This window comes from Pieris rapae, chromosome 21 (genome assembly GCF_905147795.1).
Source record: "Pieris rapae chromosome 21, ilPieRapa1.1, whole genome shotgun sequence".
Lineage (NCBI taxonomy): Eukaryota > Metazoa > Arthropoda > Insecta > Lepidoptera > Pieridae > Pieris > Pieris rapae.
Genome location: NC_059529.1, coordinates 2,210,403 through 2,228,811, shown reverse-complemented (window position 1 = coordinate 2,228,811; position 18,409 = coordinate 2,210,403). Strand labels below are relative to the sequence as shown.

The 18,409-nt window shown below is 32.8% G+C and overlaps 2 protein-coding genes across 2 annotated transcripts; both read left to right on the top strand.

The window, feature by feature from the left end:
- Positions 1-1,996: 1,996 nt before the first annotated feature.
- LOC110995470 (inhibitor of growth protein 5) lies at positions 1,997-4,450 on the top strand. Its single transcript, XM_022262647.2, has one exon. It carries the CDS (start codon positions 2,204-2,206, stop codon positions 3,026-3,028), a length of 825 nt encoding a protein of 274 aa, XP_022118339.1. The 5' UTR covers positions 1,997-2,203; the 3' UTR covers positions 3,029-4,450.
- A 3,520-nt stretch (positions 4,451-7,970) lies between these two features.
- Positions 7,971-17,944, top strand: LOC110995462 (low density lipoprotein receptor adapter protein 1-A-like). The gene is made up of 6 exons (XM_022262636.2): positions 7,971-8,102; positions 14,493-14,666; positions 15,440-15,545; positions 16,387-16,558; positions 17,059-17,121; positions 17,541-17,944. The coding sequence occupies exons 1-6, from the start codon at positions 8,054-8,056 to the stop codon at positions 17,616-17,618; spliced, it is 642 nt and encodes a 213-aa protein (XP_022118328.2). The 5' UTR covers positions 7,971-8,053; the 3' UTR covers positions 17,619-17,944.
- The last annotated feature ends 465 nt before the right edge of the window (positions 17,945-18,409 follow it).

The following is an 18,409-nucleotide window of genomic DNA, read 5'->3' as shown; positions in this document are numbered from 1 at the left end:
GTGGACGAGGCGACTCGTCGGGACCATGATGATGATTTAACAGACTCTTTCAAAGTGCCTTTCACAGACTATTATATTATGCAGATAAAGACTAATCTCAAGACAAGATGGAAAGAATATTGGAACTACAATACAGACATATTGAATAAAGGACATTGGTAATCAGAAATACAGAAAGATTTACCAAAGATCCCGTGGTATAACAGCTTTAAATACATAAATAGAAAGTTCATAACGTGCATTAATCGCTTACGTGTAGGACACTGCAATGTTCCAGCACATCTCAAGAGGAAGAACATCATTCTTAATGATAATTGTACATATTGTTCAAAGGAAAACGCAGATATTAAGCATGTCTTGTTCGAGTGTGAAACGTTTAACATCCAACGTTTATTATTTGTCAGTGTCATTGGTGATGTTGCTGATGAAAATTCATTAAGTTTTCCCCGCCGCCCTCAAGATTTATTATCTAATCGTGCCTTTTTCATACCTGTGTTTAAATTTATTTCAAACACAGTTGAACAGATCTAATTACTTTTCGATAGTAAGAATATTTGCAATTGTATAGTGTATTTTATTTATTATATAGAGTATTTTTGTGTTGTCATTTAGTATAGATATCTTAAAGTTAATTTGCATTAACTACTTTATAAGAATAATTTTAAGTAAAAATGTTATGATTTAAAGTCCATTTCATACTTTTTAGAATTTTATGTAATATTGTAATCTCTATGATTCCGACTGAAGGACTCTGTATCCATGGTTATGAAATAAATTTAAAAAAAAAAAAAAAAAAAAGCTAATTTTGACAGAACGGTTGTTGTCAGTTTACTTTCTCCCTAGTCCCCGATAACAATTAACAATTAAATTTTTAATACGACGACATTGCCACGGTGTATTGATATGACGAAATTCAATTCGTTTTTGACATAAGGAACTTGACACTAAGACTCGCAGTCGCTTCTGAATCTTGCTAGTTTCTATCAGAATTTAGTGTTAATTATGATGTGATACCCTAGGGCCTAGAGAGAACGCTGTGCGCTTAATAAACAACGTGAAATATCTCGAAGGTTCAAATTAGGCAGGGTTGTATTGTCATCAGTGGCTTGAGACAAAGGCACTTTGAATCAGTCATGACCCACTAAATCCAAACGAATTTTCATACCGCCACAACACATTAAGTAAAACTTATTGTATACTAATAATAAGCTAACGCTTTATCACGTGACTAGTTCCACAGAAATTCGACACCAAAATCGAGATCCGATAATTGTTGAGATTTCTTGTAACCGACTTAATGTTGCCATTGCTGTTTTCTGTATCGATTTTTATTTGACATATTTTATGATGGGATTTTCTCTCTCTTCCTATGACGCTTTATCGCCAAAAGAGTAGAAGTTACTTGGTTATTTTTTCATAGAGCTTGAAATACTTAAATTTATCACTTACTATACAAATACGCTTTAGGCGCTACGGATAAGTATCAGCCTGAATAATATCAAAATGAAAACTTATAAAAAATAGGGTTTTAAAGCACTATGGACAAAACTACGATCTATGATCATGTGTCGTGCCATTTAAAAGAAAAAAATTTCAATAACATATGTATACACATAATATAGCTTATAAGTTTAAGATTTTTGTCAAAATCCAATATATGTTTATATAGTTTATGCTTTGTCTTGACTCTGATGTTATCCAGTCAAAGATTTGATGTTAAATCTAAAACGTACCTATGCTTATATGCATGTACGTAGATTCAATTTCACACAGTTTTTTATTAAAAAGAATATGTCATATTAATTGTCCGTCCTTATATATTATAGTTTAGACATTGAATTTTGCAAGCGTTATCAGGCAAATCCAACAAATTTATAGAATAATAATGTACAGAATAAAATAAACAGCATGAAAACCATAGACATTTTTAGGAAATGATGTCACTGTGATTATGGTATAGTTCTATGTTTTTGTTCTGTAGTCTATTCTTAATTTCCAAACTGAGGCGACATGAAATTTAATAATGGTTTTAATTTTAATTTCAAGTTTTCAAAAATTATTAAATTAAAATCAGTGAGAGTGAATAGTGATAAATTATTTTGACCTTGGTTTAGCTTCAAATCCTCCTATATAATCTCAATCTTAACATTGTTATTACCATTTATAATTTTATTAAGAGGGAAAAGACTTCGTTATTTTAATAATGACTTCAGCACTTTATTTGGAGCATTATCTTGATAGTCTCCAGCACTTGCCCATAGAATTACAAAGAAATTTCAAGTTGATGCGGGATTTAGACGATAGAGCTCATGGTTTAATGAGGACAATTGATCTTATGGCTGATGAATTACTGCCGAATATTCCTCAAATGGACGAAGAAACGAAAAAAGAAAAAGTAAATACTATACAAGGGCTATTTAATAAAGCTAAAGAATACGGTGACGATAAAGTTCAGCTTGCAATTCAAACATATGAGTTGGTGGACAAGCACATACGGCGCCTTGACTCTGACCTCGCACGTTTCGAGTCCGAAATTCAAGAGAAAGTCATGAGTTCTCGGGCAGCACAACAAGCTGCTAGTGAACAGGAAGTAACTCCAACAACTGTTAAGAAGGGCAGAAAGAAGAATAAAAGTAATGACAAGTCTGTTTCATCGACGGGCAAGAAAAAACGCCAAGGTGCGTCGAGTGAAGACGATGCTGTTGCAAGTGGTAGGTCAGCAGCTAAGAAGAAGGCGTCAAAGAAAGGTTCAGGAGGTTCAGCTAACCCTACTAAAGAACAAGAAGAAAGTGGTGACTTGGATTCTGTGGCTGGCATGACCCATCCTAGTGATGTATTAGACATGCCTGTTGATCCAAATGAACCCACATATTGTTTGTGTCATCAAGTATCCTATGGAGAAATGATTGGTTGTGATAACCCAGATTGCCCAATTGAATGGTTCCATTTTGCATGTGTTGACCTTAAAATTAAGCCTAAAGGTAAATGGTATTGTCCTAAATGTACCCAGGATCGAAAAAAGAAATGATCTATAATAAAACCATCAGTAAAGACAGAAGCTAAAATCTTAGCGAAAGGAGCTGCTGAAAAGACTGTTAGTGTATAAAATGGAATTTAAATACTTTACCTTAATATATTAATATTAATTATTTAGTAAGATATTAAATTGAAGTTACTTATGTGATCATGAAGTGTAATAATGCAATGATAGACAAAGCATATTCTTAGTAATTATTATGTATGTGAAAGCAAATTACATAATGTTTTTTTGCATTTGACTTACCTTGACAGTATGATATTTTTTAGTAATTTAAAAAGAAATTATTTAAATGTATTGATTTGAATTATGTTATTAAAGTGATAATGAAATCAATTTACTTTTAAAATAAAGTCTTGTATATCAACATCATCAAATATTTATATAAAGAATTGACTGAGTTTAAGGAAAACTACAGTTACAATCTCTGGCACCTTTACTTTAGTTAACTTTCTTTTGACAATCATTTTATGTACAGGGTGCAAGAGATTCTAACAGTGTGTAAAAATTATTAGTTAATCTACCTTGGATATATAAGTTATGTAAATAATGAGATGAAATTTGTAAATGTTTTGTCACATCTGATTTTGAATAAAATTAATTTATTTGATAAATTTAATAAGTACATTTGAGACAATTATTTAAGGAATCTGACCATCACAATGGCTATTAATATTATAAGAACTGTTCCAATGAAGACATTTATATTTCATATATACAACTTTTATTTAGTGGAATAATTATCTACTATAATGTATCTGATTTACGGTTTTACCAAATTATTTAGTTATTTTATAACATATGCAAATTAAACACATCAATACTTGTTTAATTAATATAGATGATGTGGGACATATATTTACATTTTTGATATTTAATTTTAAGTGTGCATATATTTTAATAAGTATTGTTTGTGTAATTAATTTGTAAACAATCAATTCAATTTATTCCTCTGTACATATTTTATGACTTGTGAATGTTGTAAATTAAAGTGTACCTGGCAGATGAAATTTTACGTTGTAACATAATATTCATTTCAATTTTTGTATGAATTGGATTTTCTAATCAATTCAGATATAAAGTGCAAAAAAATATTTTGACATTTGTATTTTGTAGTACACAAATTATTTGATTATCAAAGAAATCTTCAAATATTATTCCACTATATGTTCTATAATTTAGTTATAATTATATATTATTTATATATGTATAATGCTGTTTTTTTTAAATGTGATTATTAAATCTAGTTTAAGATCTGTGAAGTTAGTTTGTATGTCAATGTGAATTTTAAAATATGATTTGACAGCTCATGATTAGATTTTTACTTGATATCCATTTCAAGAAAAGTCATAGTTTCTTTTTAATTTTAATTTTAACATGCTCTAATCAATATTGTTTTACTTTGTTTTTGTTGCATTATTTTATGATTACATAAATGAAATTGAAATTGTATTTTTATTATGTACCCTTATTATGAATTTCACTATTGCAGTGATTTAAACCCCGGAAGGTGGGACTGAATCCAAAAGCACTTATTGTACTAACCTGGGTTTTATTTGTCATAAATTGGATGACATAAAAATCGCCCCAATTCGGAAAGTTACTTGATACGTACCTATCAGAAATAGAGTCGCAGAAAGAGCTGCTTACTAGCATTAATAAACGTTCAATAAGAAATCCACGATTACTTTAAGTCATCGCTCCTCCTAAGATGGCGGATGGAGCTTGTCTGAGATGCTTTCGTTCCTTTTGCCATTTGCCGTAAAAATGAGAAGACAATAGACATACGGCCAGTGCTTTACTATGGAATTTCAAGGCTTCCACCATTAGGGAAATGTGTAAATAAGTCGTGTCAGTTAGATATTATGTGAGTATTAGAATCAATACAAATTTGTCGATACTTACACTTCTATCAAGGCATCATGACTGAGCCCCCAGGTGCATATGTATTTCGTACAAAATCCGGTATTCCATTAGGCCTAATAGTTTTGCTCACGCTTTGGCTTCCTTCCTTGTTAGGTTTAAGAACATCAGTGGGTATGTCTGATTTCTACTTCTACCATGTATGAGCCACAATATTAAAATATGGGTAGCAATAATTCATATTTGAATTGGAGGACATCATAGCAATCGAATATGACTGACTATTTATTGTCAAATGAGCAATTGCGTCAGTTCGTAGTAATGAGCGGCTAAAGGCGACAAAAGTTCGATTTGATCACTTTGGCAAAGGATCAAAAGGCTTGCCTTAGGATAGGAAGCATTATTAAAAGGCCGACAACGCACTCGCGAGCCCTCTGGCATTGAGAGTGTCCATGGGCGGCGGTATCACTTAACATCAGATGAGCCTCCTGGCCGTTTACCCCCTGTTCTATAAAAAAATTCCCCTGATGATTTTCTTGCAAAAATTAGCAGCTTCTTTAAACATATGCTATTTTGGCAAGAGACTTTGCAAGCTGGGCTGGGCTTGCGAGCAACTTGTTTGTTTTTACAGCTGCAAAACGTTCACCATTGATATAGGGACTAGCTTTGTAATCGAGCGAACGTTACGTAACGTTAAGTAACGCTACGTACGTACGAGTAACGTTAAAGAAAGGGACATGATGCTCGTTCACGTATCACATCAGCGATATTGTCTGCGCAGGCCGATGGGTCTGTGGCAGCAAAACATGCCTGCTCCTACTGTCATGGATCAGACGCAAAGAAAACTTATTCCAGTTTTCACACTCCCCTCTGATGTTGAAAGTGGAGCACAAACAGAGACCTAATAGATCTGAGGTCAGGAGAAGGTCAAGGCAATTGGTAGTTTGGTCTTCAATATCCGGCACTCGAGGTTATGAGAAGTCGCAAGGTCGTAGGTCGCTCGCCCCATCTGATCTGTTTTCTCGTATGGTAATAAACATGTTGTGCATTAAAATCTCCAAAAAGAACACTCTCTTTCCAAAAAGACTCTCACTTTAGTTGTATGGACTCGGCCGCATTGCATTCGTAAAAGTCTAGTTGTTTCACGTACACATAGCTAATTTTGTAGACATAGATAATGTTGAATAAATACTGTTGGCTTTTGTACCAAAAAATTTGCGGATAAAACTAAAATATACTAAATCAGTTCACATCTTTACCAACAAAACTTCAAATTACCTGCCTAAATATATTGATAACGTCAAAGTGCCGTTCCAAAATTCAGCCCAGTACTTAGATATGACGCTGGATACTAACTCCGATGGAAGGTCCATGTTAAAAAGAAGCGCGAAGAATTGGATCTCCGTTAAACTAAACGTACTAATGACTTGGAAGGTATTCCACATTATCAGTACAAAATAAATTATTGATCTACAAACAAGTCCTGACACCGGTGTGCTCAGTAGTAAATGCTCCCTGGTTCGCAATTATGACCTCCATCGGGACCTTAATGTAGAGGACGTTTCCACATTAATTAAAAAAACTGCTGCAGCCCAGAAACATAGGCTCCACCATCAAGTGAATGTGGAGGCTATTCAACTACTTGACGCCACAAGCCTAGTGAGAAGACTGAAAAGGACAAAACCATTTGAATCACAGAATTAGTGTTAGTGTATGTTAATATTAGGTGCTAAAAGTGAGTAAAAAATAGGACACAATCTGAACAGAGTGTCTTCCCTATAATAGAGACTGTAAGTAGTGTTATCGGACACTTCCGTATGTTGAAAAATCCTTTTTAGTTTACTAATTTATTAGGTTAGACTTAAATTACTTATTTGTCTCAAGTTAGGATATAAAAGCGAATTTTATTTATTCGTTTATATAATATGCGTGATAATGAGAAGGTATTAAATAAACTTGATTATTGAAAACTTATGGTTTTTTTTTATAGAACAGGGGGCAAACGTGCAGGAGGCTCACCTGATGTTAAGTTATACCGCCGCCCATGGGCACTCTCAATGACAGAGGGCTCGCGAGTGCGTTGCCAGCCTTTTAAGAATTGGTACGCTCTTTTCTTGAAGGATCCTAAGTCGAATTGGTTCGGAAATACTTCAGGTGTATCAATTAGCTTTTCATCGCGATGCAGAAAATGTACATATCCTATAAGAAATCTGATATGCACTGTGTATTAATAAGGTTTTTATTAAATTACTGTTTCGGAAAAAAGGAAAAATTACGTATCTAAAGTGCACGTAGTTATTGCTACCGAACACGGCAATTGGCATTAATCGTAATTATTTTGTAGCAAAAAGTAAGGTGGGGTGAAACTTGATTTGCAAAGCTCCCATGTTGCATCAGATATGATCGCCGAATCGAGCGTCTTGCATCAGAAAGGCTCACCCGGTGGAATGTTACTTTTTCATTACTACTACTATGACATTTATATATTTTTTTAGATATTCGATAATATTTCGGAAGCTATACTATACAAAGTATTTTTTAGCTGTCGATTCAAAATTTACAAGCGCCCTTTACTAAATATTAGCAATATTTTCCATTTCGTTTTATTACACAAATGCTAACAAAACTTCTAAATTGATACATCAATCGATTTTATACGCGAATGATTTTACGCACAATAAAATAGATTTTATGCCATAATATGCAAAACCATGGTGTGATATCGATATTATGGTTTGGATATATTGTAGACACGGGTTTTTAAGCCAATAAGGTGATCAACATTGTGTTTAACACATATTATATGTGTATGTAGAATTTTCTCATTTCTTCAAGATGAACTATACACTACACTGAACCATAAATTGATAATTGGGTACATAGAGAGAAAGAAGGGCTTGGTGAATATCCGGGGTCTTCCATTATCAAGCATGTATTTAAATTCTGCAATCTAAATATGTATTACGCATATTTATTTAAAAAGCATTTGCCGTAAACAAACATTAAAACAACTATTATATTTATAAAGTAACTATAGTGCAACCTACAAAGTTAAATGTAAGGGTAGTGTGGCAGTTAACACAGCTTTATCATCAGTCATCTGGGAACCGCGCGCGGGAAAAGTAGCCCGCTGTCAAAGGTATTATAATCAATATGGCAACAATTTTGCGAAGGATATGGAAGAACCATTCTAAACACAAAAGTAAGTGTAAATATTTTAAATAGCTAATTATTATTTATGAGTTGCTTTTTTTACATTTACATAATTACTTCAATTACCTTATTTTTGCTACATTAAATGCTTTTTGTGTGCATTTGTTACACAATTTCAAAGTCTTCTTCCTACAAATGTCAGCTTTGAACACTTTAATTATTGAGTAAATATAAAGTTTTAATTAAATTTTTAAAATTAAAAAATAATAAGATAAAACTACTATAAGATTCAATTGCCAAAAGGTTCTCATACCCAATAGAGCAAAAGCCTAATTATTTTGATTGTTAATAAATTTTAATGAAAATTACTTTTTTAAAACAAAATATATTTTGCACCATTAGTTTCACGTTAATTAGTTTTTAATTGATGGCAGTAATTTCTTCGCGCCTTTTAAGTTTTCCATAAGGTCTAGACCTAGTTCTATAATCTAGTTGTCACAGGTTTCTCTCTAATTAGTTAGGAATTAGATCTCTCTTAACCATACTCAGAAAAATATTTTTTTTCTTTGTGCCTGTTTCTCAGCCGTATTAAAATTAAAAGGTTTTGATAATTTACGTAACTCCTTACTGAATCTTATTTGCCTAAATAAGTGATTAAAATGGTTTGTATTATAGCTTTTGAATTAAGATGTTATGTAATTATGTGTCCTGTTTCGAAAAATATAAGAGTATGTTTTTAAAAAAAATTAAGTTTCTTTTCTATACATCTCCCAGAAATCATAGGGGGATTATATCCAATAAACATAAATTAAAATATTTAATATATTCACATTTTCTACCAGTTCTCAAATCAAGTGCATAGAACGGACTGTCATTAAATTCAGCGCTATTCCGTTTTTAAACCGCATTTGGTAAACCTAAAAATACTCTATGGACGCAGACGGAGTTTAGTATACGTCTGTAAGTACATAAACAATGACACTTACTAGGAGCCCCAATGGCAATGGCAGAAATTTGTGCATTTTTTAACAACACTGCTTACCTGCCCATATACCAACCAACAAAGAACCAACATTGGGTTCCGCGAGCCTCTTCACAGGATGTGTTCTTCTTTAGATTCTATCAAAAACATTGACCCTTTTTCGCACTCCTCTACCGCGTTATTTAAAAAAAAATATAACAACTGTTAATGTCCTAATTCTTCCATGTATATGTGTTGTTGTCATGTTTTGTTTTGTTTGTATCATATATTTATATTAGTAAAACCTATTGTGGATACATCTAATGAGTTTATTTTTAACTTTATTTTTATTTTAAAGATGTATCTGTTTTGTTTCCAAATAAATAAATACATATAAACTGTTTCCCAGAAATTAACACATTAAGTGCACCTTTTTTCGGAGTGAAGCGGGGTCATAGTAGCGGTGACGCCCACTCGGATCCGTGCCAGCGTCCCGTTCAATAATATAAACGATTGCCATCCCTGGCTCTCGGATCCGAGTAGAGCACCCAATGAGCTGTCCACCAAAAAGTTTTGGTTCCGGCAATAGCCAGAAAGTAATAACTTTGTATCCATTGTTTACGCATTCAATGTGTTAAGCCAATACCAAATATAATGTTCAACCAACAGCAGCCAGGGAGCCAATAGCAGAATTGCGTAATACTTTTTAAAAATCATAAAAGTTCACTTTACTTATTTCTATAGACTACGATTATTTTATTTTTCATCTTTCATAAAACCACGATCAATAACTTATCCAAATATCGCAAATTGTATGGGTATAGTATTGTAATAATGAATTGCATTCTTCCTATTTCATTTAGAACATTATTTTATATAATTAACAGGTTCAAAAGAGCGATTACACATGTAAGCGGAAAAAATATTACATCCTATTGTGATTGTTCTTTTATCTGAAGGTTTATGAACTTTTTACTGTTATTAATCATCTTCACGCAATTTATTGCTTTTCCTAGTTCGATGACCACTAAAGTAAAACTCACAGTCGAGACTATGCGCTATAACTCTCATATATATACATACGCACACACCTGGGCTTTCATAACCATGAGAAATTAAAATGAAGGAGACAAAATTACTTTCGATAAGAATGACCCACTGGCGCTAGAGAAACGTGCATGCATGATATGGACACTTAACTTAGCTTCTTGTTATGGACACTTAACTTCTTGTTATTCCCATACAAATCTCATCGCTTAGTGGTACTGTAGTTTATCTTTCTTTTTTAGACCACAGTCTAACTTTGAATACTTAGGGAGTCTATTGCATAGTTCGCTAGTTCGCAAAAGAAAGTGCGTTGTGAATCCGACTATGGTCAAATTCTAGGCATCAAACACCTGTCGAAAACTGATTTTGCCTGAAGGCCCTGTACACTGTATCGTTGTGGCCAGTCTCAAAAGAGATTAAACGCCGTAACCCATTCGATTCGAAGAAGAGTAATTTTAAGCATTTATGTTTAATATTTTTATGATCAACTCGGTCAAGTGCTCCAGAAGGCTTTATATTTCCAACCAATCGCAGACTATTTCATAGCAGCATATGGCAACCTTACTATTTAGATATCTGCTATACATAAGATAAAAATAATTATCAATTGGAATTGTTTCTATGTTATCCTACAAAAAAAACCGCCGTGGATTTTCCAACACAGAACAGCGAATCTTGCTGATAGACTTACTGTCGTAAATTTTTGCCACTAATTATCATAGTTATGTGAAATTTGAAATTCTTCGCCATCGTTTTCTAAATTTAAACTAACTTTTCTATTTGAGCTTTGAGTACAGCCTTTGGAAGTCTAATAACAAAAGGTACTTCTTTTGTCAAGTGACCAAGTCATTCGTGTAACTTTTCAAGACTTCATCTATTAATGTCACGCACTTTCTTTTAGTAGACAAAAAACAAAAGAATGATTTCTGCGCAGCTATCGTCCCCTGTCAATTCAATTGGAGCTGATGTGACTCGTTTTTCTTTTGCAACTCAATCATTCAGTCACTCCGCTGTCTCTGCGACCCAAAAAGTGTCTCTGAACCGAGACTCTTCCAGCACACTCAGCAACTCCCGCTAATTGCTAGAACTAAAAAAACTAAATGATAACACTAATTGAGAACCAGAGTAACGATATCTTGCGTAAACTCAGACGATATGTTCTCTTTCTGTCTGCTATTCTAGCGTGGTTTCTGTTATTGGTCACCGCAAACCTATTTATTTATATCATCACTCTTTTTACCCAAGGTGTAGGAAGATGCTCAGACAAGGTGCTAGGTGTAGAAGATCTTTCTCACTTCATCCACTTTTATTACAGTCAGCATGCATGCTTGTCGGTTATTGATAGATACTTTTAACTATTCCCGTTCCAGTACTTCCTGGATTCGGACCAGGTTGTACGAAGTCTACCCGACTTCACCATCCACTCTTTCTTGTTGTACTTATTAACAGCTTTCGTTTCTACTAATCTACATGTTTCTGATTTTATCATGATTCTGTTCTACATGGCCAAATCACATATAACATACAGCCTTAGTAAACAACGTATCAAGTATAGTAACTTATCCACCATGTATCAGAATACCCATGCAGATTTGCTTGATTTGATTGATACCTCTTTCAAACACAAACCTGTCAATACTAAATTCGATAAAACAGTGACAAGTACCGTCCCAGCTGCATTAATAGAGCATTTAATGAGAACTAGATAACACAATCAAAATAGACGCAACGACAAAAAATCTGCGATATAAATGTAAATACGCAGTTTATAAATGTATTATCGCAACCGGTTCACAGCAGAAGATCACTTGCGCCTAATATCTGACCTATAGCCCATTTATGTTATCATATGTCTGACCTAGATAAATGTGCTATTTAGGTATTTTTATGCAGATTTTGAAATATCTGCGTAAGCGCACCAAAACCATAGAATTTTAGCTAATATATACTTTTTACGTATGCAATTAAAAAGGTTGATTGATTTTAAATAATTCCTTAATTTATAAATTACGCGTCACGTTGTTGGTCCGCTATGGACTTCTAAACTACTTAACCGATTTCAATCAAATTTGCACACCATGTGCAGTTTGATCTAACTTAAAAAATAGAATAGCTAATATATTTATATAATTCTACCTTTCGTGTCTGTGACTAAACTCCTCTTAAACCGGCTGGACCGATTTGAATGAATTGTTTTGTATGTGTTTGGGTGTCGGCCAGTTTTAGCCCGCCAGGTGGCGCTGCAGAACTTTCATACTTTGTTTAATATCCTAATTGCTATCATGCAGGACAAGGTTTTTTTTCGTAAATTATTTTATTTCTTGTGACACGAAAGAGGTTTAAATGTTCTTACTTGCATCTGTTACTTACAATAATTAGATTCCAGGTGCTCCATACTGAGCTACATACAAATATATTAACTGACCATTAACCGTTAACTTATTGAGTACATTTTTTCAACCTGGCCATTATCCGTACTAGGATTTATCGTACACGAGCCAGACTAGAAATAAAAAGTTAACCATCAACATTCTAAGTTACCGATATTACTTAGAAAGCTACCTAGATCCAAGGAGTCTACAATTACTATAATCTATTACAGTCTACGCATTTGCGAAACTTCCATGTTGCCAATTTCATAAATAATTAAGTTACACTTGCAATTTTAAAAGGCGTACTTAAATTAATGTTTACTGAATTAAATAGTTGAACACAGTTTGAACACTAAATTGTTTGATATAATTGCGTAATTAAGCAAAACTATGTAATCTTTTAGAACATGGGGCAAACGGGCAGGAGGCTCACCTGATAATGATACCGTCCATGGACACTCTCAAAGCCAAAGGGCTCGCGAGTGCGTTGCCGGCCTTTTAAGAATTGGTATAATTTAATTTGAATTGGCCTTTTTGGAACTTATAAATATGTATTTTAAAAGCAAGACCTTTGTTGATATTTACTATAAAATATCACATCAACACTAAATATGCAAAAAACTAAGTTTTGTATTGCGCAGTACAGATGCAACGACCAATATTTAAGCCTTGACTTGTTTACGCTATCGTGGAGTATAAAGTGAATAAAAAATATCGATAGGGCAAAATCACCTGCATCATGAGCATACAACACATACACACCTTCATGTACATATAACATACCCTCACTAACAACATCGCACATCACAACCATATTTGTTATTGATTATTGTTTTTTCTGTTTCGTAAATGTTGGATTTTTTTGTATATAATATGTATTCCTTCTTTATTATTACTGTAATTGTTGTTTTTATATGTTTATATTTTTTGTTTGGCATAGTATTACATGATCAATACATAAATAATATGCTTTTTGACCATAACCTTTGACCTACCCTTTAGATATATGTATTAGTAAAATATATACAACGATGTAGTTTACAATATAATACAGTTCAGTTAAAGGGAAATGCGAAATCATATTTATTTATTACGAAAATACATGCATTATCCTTACAGACTATACCAATACGATAATGTCGAGAATCATTTAATAAAATATAATGAAGTGCACATATAATACTAAACACATATACACAATATCGCTGCTGTGAATTTCTTTACATAATTTTGATGTCGTGATAAATATTATTTGCCAGCATTAACCACATTAATAAGGACTAGACAACTATTAACCTATACAAAAATAATATATATATATATATATTAATGGAAATATAATAAAAGCATTTATTGACAGCATTTATAAACATTTGAAGAATCTAGAATCCTTGCTTGCGTTTGCTTATAATCTAGATAAATACAATTAGTTTTAAGATAATTAAGATCGAGAAGGAAACTGCAGCTGTTTGATTAGTTTATCTCTATATGCGCTTTCTACGTAATTGTATATTAATATATTTGTAAATATTAATGTCTGGTTTATACATAATAGATAATAATGATTCAGTTTTGCAAGGGCTCGTAATACCACTTTTCTCTATCTGTTTCATTTATTTTATCTAATAGACAGCTAGGTGATCATCCTTCTATGCTTGACACGCCGTCGAATAAGGCGATTTCCTCACGATGTTATCCTTCAAGCTGATAACACTAGCCCAACACTGATCTATGCCCCGGCTCGCCCATGAATATTGTAAAAAATAATACCAATATGGGCTGGGGTTTCAGGGGAGTAGAGTATTATTAATAAGATAAAAAAAACACTAATCATATATAAAACAAACACCAAAAATACTTGGAATTAAAATTATTTACATATTCAAAGCAAACATAATAATTAAGTAATGTTTGGTCTGCTAATTTCTAAAGTATTTAAATTAATTATGAACATTTCATTTTTGTAATTCCATTTATTTTGACTAAAGACGAAAATATCACACGAAATAAAGTGGGTTTTATACTGAAGCTAAAAATAATGTATAAAATAAATTTCCAGAACTATGTGAAGAATGGGCTCTGGCTGAATGCGAAGGAGAAGGCTGGTGGCGTGAAACACACAATGGCCGTGATCAATGTGACGTGAGATATGCTGGCGTTGCTCCAGTCGAGCGCGCCGCGTCCGCTCCCGCCACCGCCCTCGCTGTCCGCTCCGCTTTACATACCGCTAAGAGTAAGTATAAAAACGCTGCGTATATCATAATGTAATGTAATATTATGTAGCTATTTGACAATATTAAAGACCGTTTCAGATTATTTATTAGTGACACACAGAACCTACACAAATTATTATTCTTAATTAAGTATTGGGTTTATCATAAATTCAAGAACCAAAATATAGCCTACTTAAAATAACAATTTTGTACTGCATTATATTAAGGAAATAAAATATTTAATTTCTATTCTACCCTTCATTAAAATATTACAATATAATAACTAACATTAAAATGTAATAACTTAAATATATTATTGAAGAACGAAAACAATTTTCTATGCAAGATTGCTACGATGTACAACTATTTACTGCCAACCTATGCCAACTTTAATATCTGTGTCACGTGACTAAATAAAAATACATATTTTATATTTAAATTTTTTGATAAATTAATATAATTTTATGTATGGATTACTCTCAATGATATTTGTCATACTGTCTTCTAATTTTACATTTAATGCCTGTTCTCAAATCAAGGGCGTAGAACGGAAGGGAAGAACTGGCAATAAACTCTCCGCCACTTGTAAGGAGCTGTAACCATTACACTATGTTCCACAGGATATATTAAGTAATTAATAATAATAAAATAAATTAAAAACAAAGTTTTGTCCTTTATCCGAGGCACGGTGAAATAGGAGCACGCACTTACATTGTCGTGAGAACAATACGCAAATACTAAATACAACAAGTCGAAATATAAATCTTAATAATATGAAATGTGTGTCTTTTAGCTGGAAATCTAAAACTACCCAAGGTGAACGTGGATATCAGTTCAAAAGGGATCATCGTGTCGGATGCTGAGTCACAAGAAAACGTCCTAAGTGTATCAATATACAGGTATTAAATTAAAATAATAATAATAATAATATTGTTAAGATTTTAAATAAATAAATAATTAAGATTTAATGGAAACAAGTTGGTTTATATTTGGAAAATAACGTAGACTATTTAGTTTTATATACAATACATCGGCTAGCAATGTTCACAGACTAGAGAGAAGGGCAAAAACAAATGAGTAACAGATTTGACATAAAATACAACTCATGTCAATGGAGTAAAAGGCGCGAAATTTAAATATTACAACAATAATGCCATTAAACAAATAATACATAATAATAGTGAGAAAAACAAAAAATTTTTGTTTCTTAACTTAGCTTTTAGTAAACAATCAATAGCTGTTAGGAAAATATGTTACTTATGTATCTCTAAGATACTATAAAATGTATATTTTTCTATGTTTTACAATAAAATAATTTATATAGTTTTACAGTTTCCTCGGAAACACGCTGTGTATTTCCAAGTTAGCTTAGTCAAGACGGCTTTACAGTAGTGTATGTACTAATGTATGTAAAACTAAATTTGTATGAAAATTTGTGGACATGAACTCATATAATTTTAGTTTTAAATTTCCTACATTCACTATTAAGACATCTTGACTAAACCAGGAGTAAGTGATTTTAATAAAATTCAAGATAAAACTAAATCTAGCAATAATTAATAGGAACGTCAAATTACCTCGTCTCCTACTCCATACTATGTGTAAACTTTTAAACTATACGTGTTATTGAACTTTTAAACTATACATTCAATAAATTAGACATTCTAAACTCAAAAACTTTGACTTCCGGTACACAGAGAACTGCTACGCCGTAGAACACCTACGTATTTTCTTTTTAAGGATTTCCTATTGTTCTGCGGATGCCGCTAATGCCCGCGTATTCGCTGTGGTCGAAGGCAAAACTGCTGGCTCGAGTGAGACGCATATTGTGCATGTGTTTGTCTGTGCTAGACGGAGACAGGCGAGGGCTCTTGCCCTCTCTCTCGCACATGCCTTTAATGACGCTTATCAGGTATTATTAGCAACATTTTACAAGCTTTCATTTAATTCATATAAATACACAATTATGCTTTCTAATCACTTTTGAAAGTAAAATCTGGAACAATTTGAACATCACTAACATATAATTCAGTATCACAAGCATTATTTTATGACCTATTACAAATATAAATAGAATATAAATAAAATAAAAATATCACCAAATTTTAATAGTCAATTGAATTAGATTTGTGTAAATAATAATAATAATAAATTTATTTATGACAAGTTCCATTCCGTGGTATGCATGTTTAAAAAAACTTTTTAAAGAAAAACAGTTTTAGTGTTACCATTCATAAAATACTTTATGTACGAGTGAATGTATGATTTTGTCAAAGGATGATATGACATCATGATTTAGCATTGATATCCAAAATATAATTTTGAAATACCATAATGTTGTAGAATGACGTGTAAAAAGAAGCAAAGCTTTATTTTACGCCTACGTTTGCAAGCTAAAATTCGTGTTTTTAGGCATGGCAAGCCAGTGAAGCGAGTTCACTTCAAGCGGGTGGCAGGCGCCGAGTTACTCCATGGGTATGTCATACATTTATTATGAACTATTAAACATGATCAAATATTACGCCCTCATCCCTTCAGTGGGAAAGGGGGACAATAGGCAGTGTTGGCGAAGTGGCTTCAGTGTGTGACTCCTGCCTATGGTATGCCTGAGATCGTAGGTTCGATCCCGGGCTGTGCACCAATGGACTATCATTCTATGTGCGCATTTAACATTCGCTCGAACGGTGAAGGATCCCATCATCACCTCTCATCTCCCACCCAGTATCGGATACGCACCTGAATTTTTATTTTATATATTTTCTAAAAAGAACATTGCCCATAATACTCAGGGCAATATAGCATCCTGGTGTGATTGTAGTTTTCTACTATTTGAAATCGGACCAGTTTTTGAGTTTATTCGTTAGATTATATTATTAATATTATACCATTTTTAGGCAAATTTCTCAAGTGATTCTGACGAGGATACCGACAATGAACAGTGGCAGAGCCCTGAGCCGCTGGTGTCGTTTTGAACTCCTGGATAAACTGAAAAAGTAAACTATTAGAAGACAGATAACAACGGAGAAGAAATTTTGTCAATTTTATTTGTCTATAGTTAATAATTATAATAGTTCTTGGTCATATATGCGTAGGAGTGCTTTCTTAAGTTCGCAAAGATATGTCGCACTCGCAGTGATTAGGCCGTAGTAGAAATTCGAAATTATTCGGCCTTTCTCATTAATCTATTTACTATTTACTCAATACGACCTCTGAACGTCTTCTTTTGTCACTCATTTTTTAGATTTTCTTGAATATTTTTTACAAAGTTATAACTATCACACATGAAAAACATAAAATATGCAGCCGTACAGTTATTTTAACTTAAATAGATAATTAATGTAATTTGAAATCTATGGAGTATGTGTAAATATGTTTTTAATATTTTTAAATTAAGGTTATCAATTTATAATTAAATCGGTTGTCTGTAAAGTTTGTTTACTGACGATAGTTGAACGTGACAACGTCATAAGAAAATACTAATATATTGCATTTTTCAAAAGAAAATTTAAATTTTATTTGTTTGATAGATATTATGTATGCATATCGAGAAGGGGGTAAATGGAAATCACAATTGAATTGATCAAGTTACATTTATTGGTATGCATATAATTATGTTATATTTTTTAACGAACGAACACTGCCGAACGCGGTGGCCGATTGTGCCTCTTTGTCGCTCATTCCGCTTGCACTTCAAGCCTTAAATGGAACGCCTCAGAGTGAGGTAACGCCGCATGCGTCATGTTTCGTGCGTATAATAATAGCC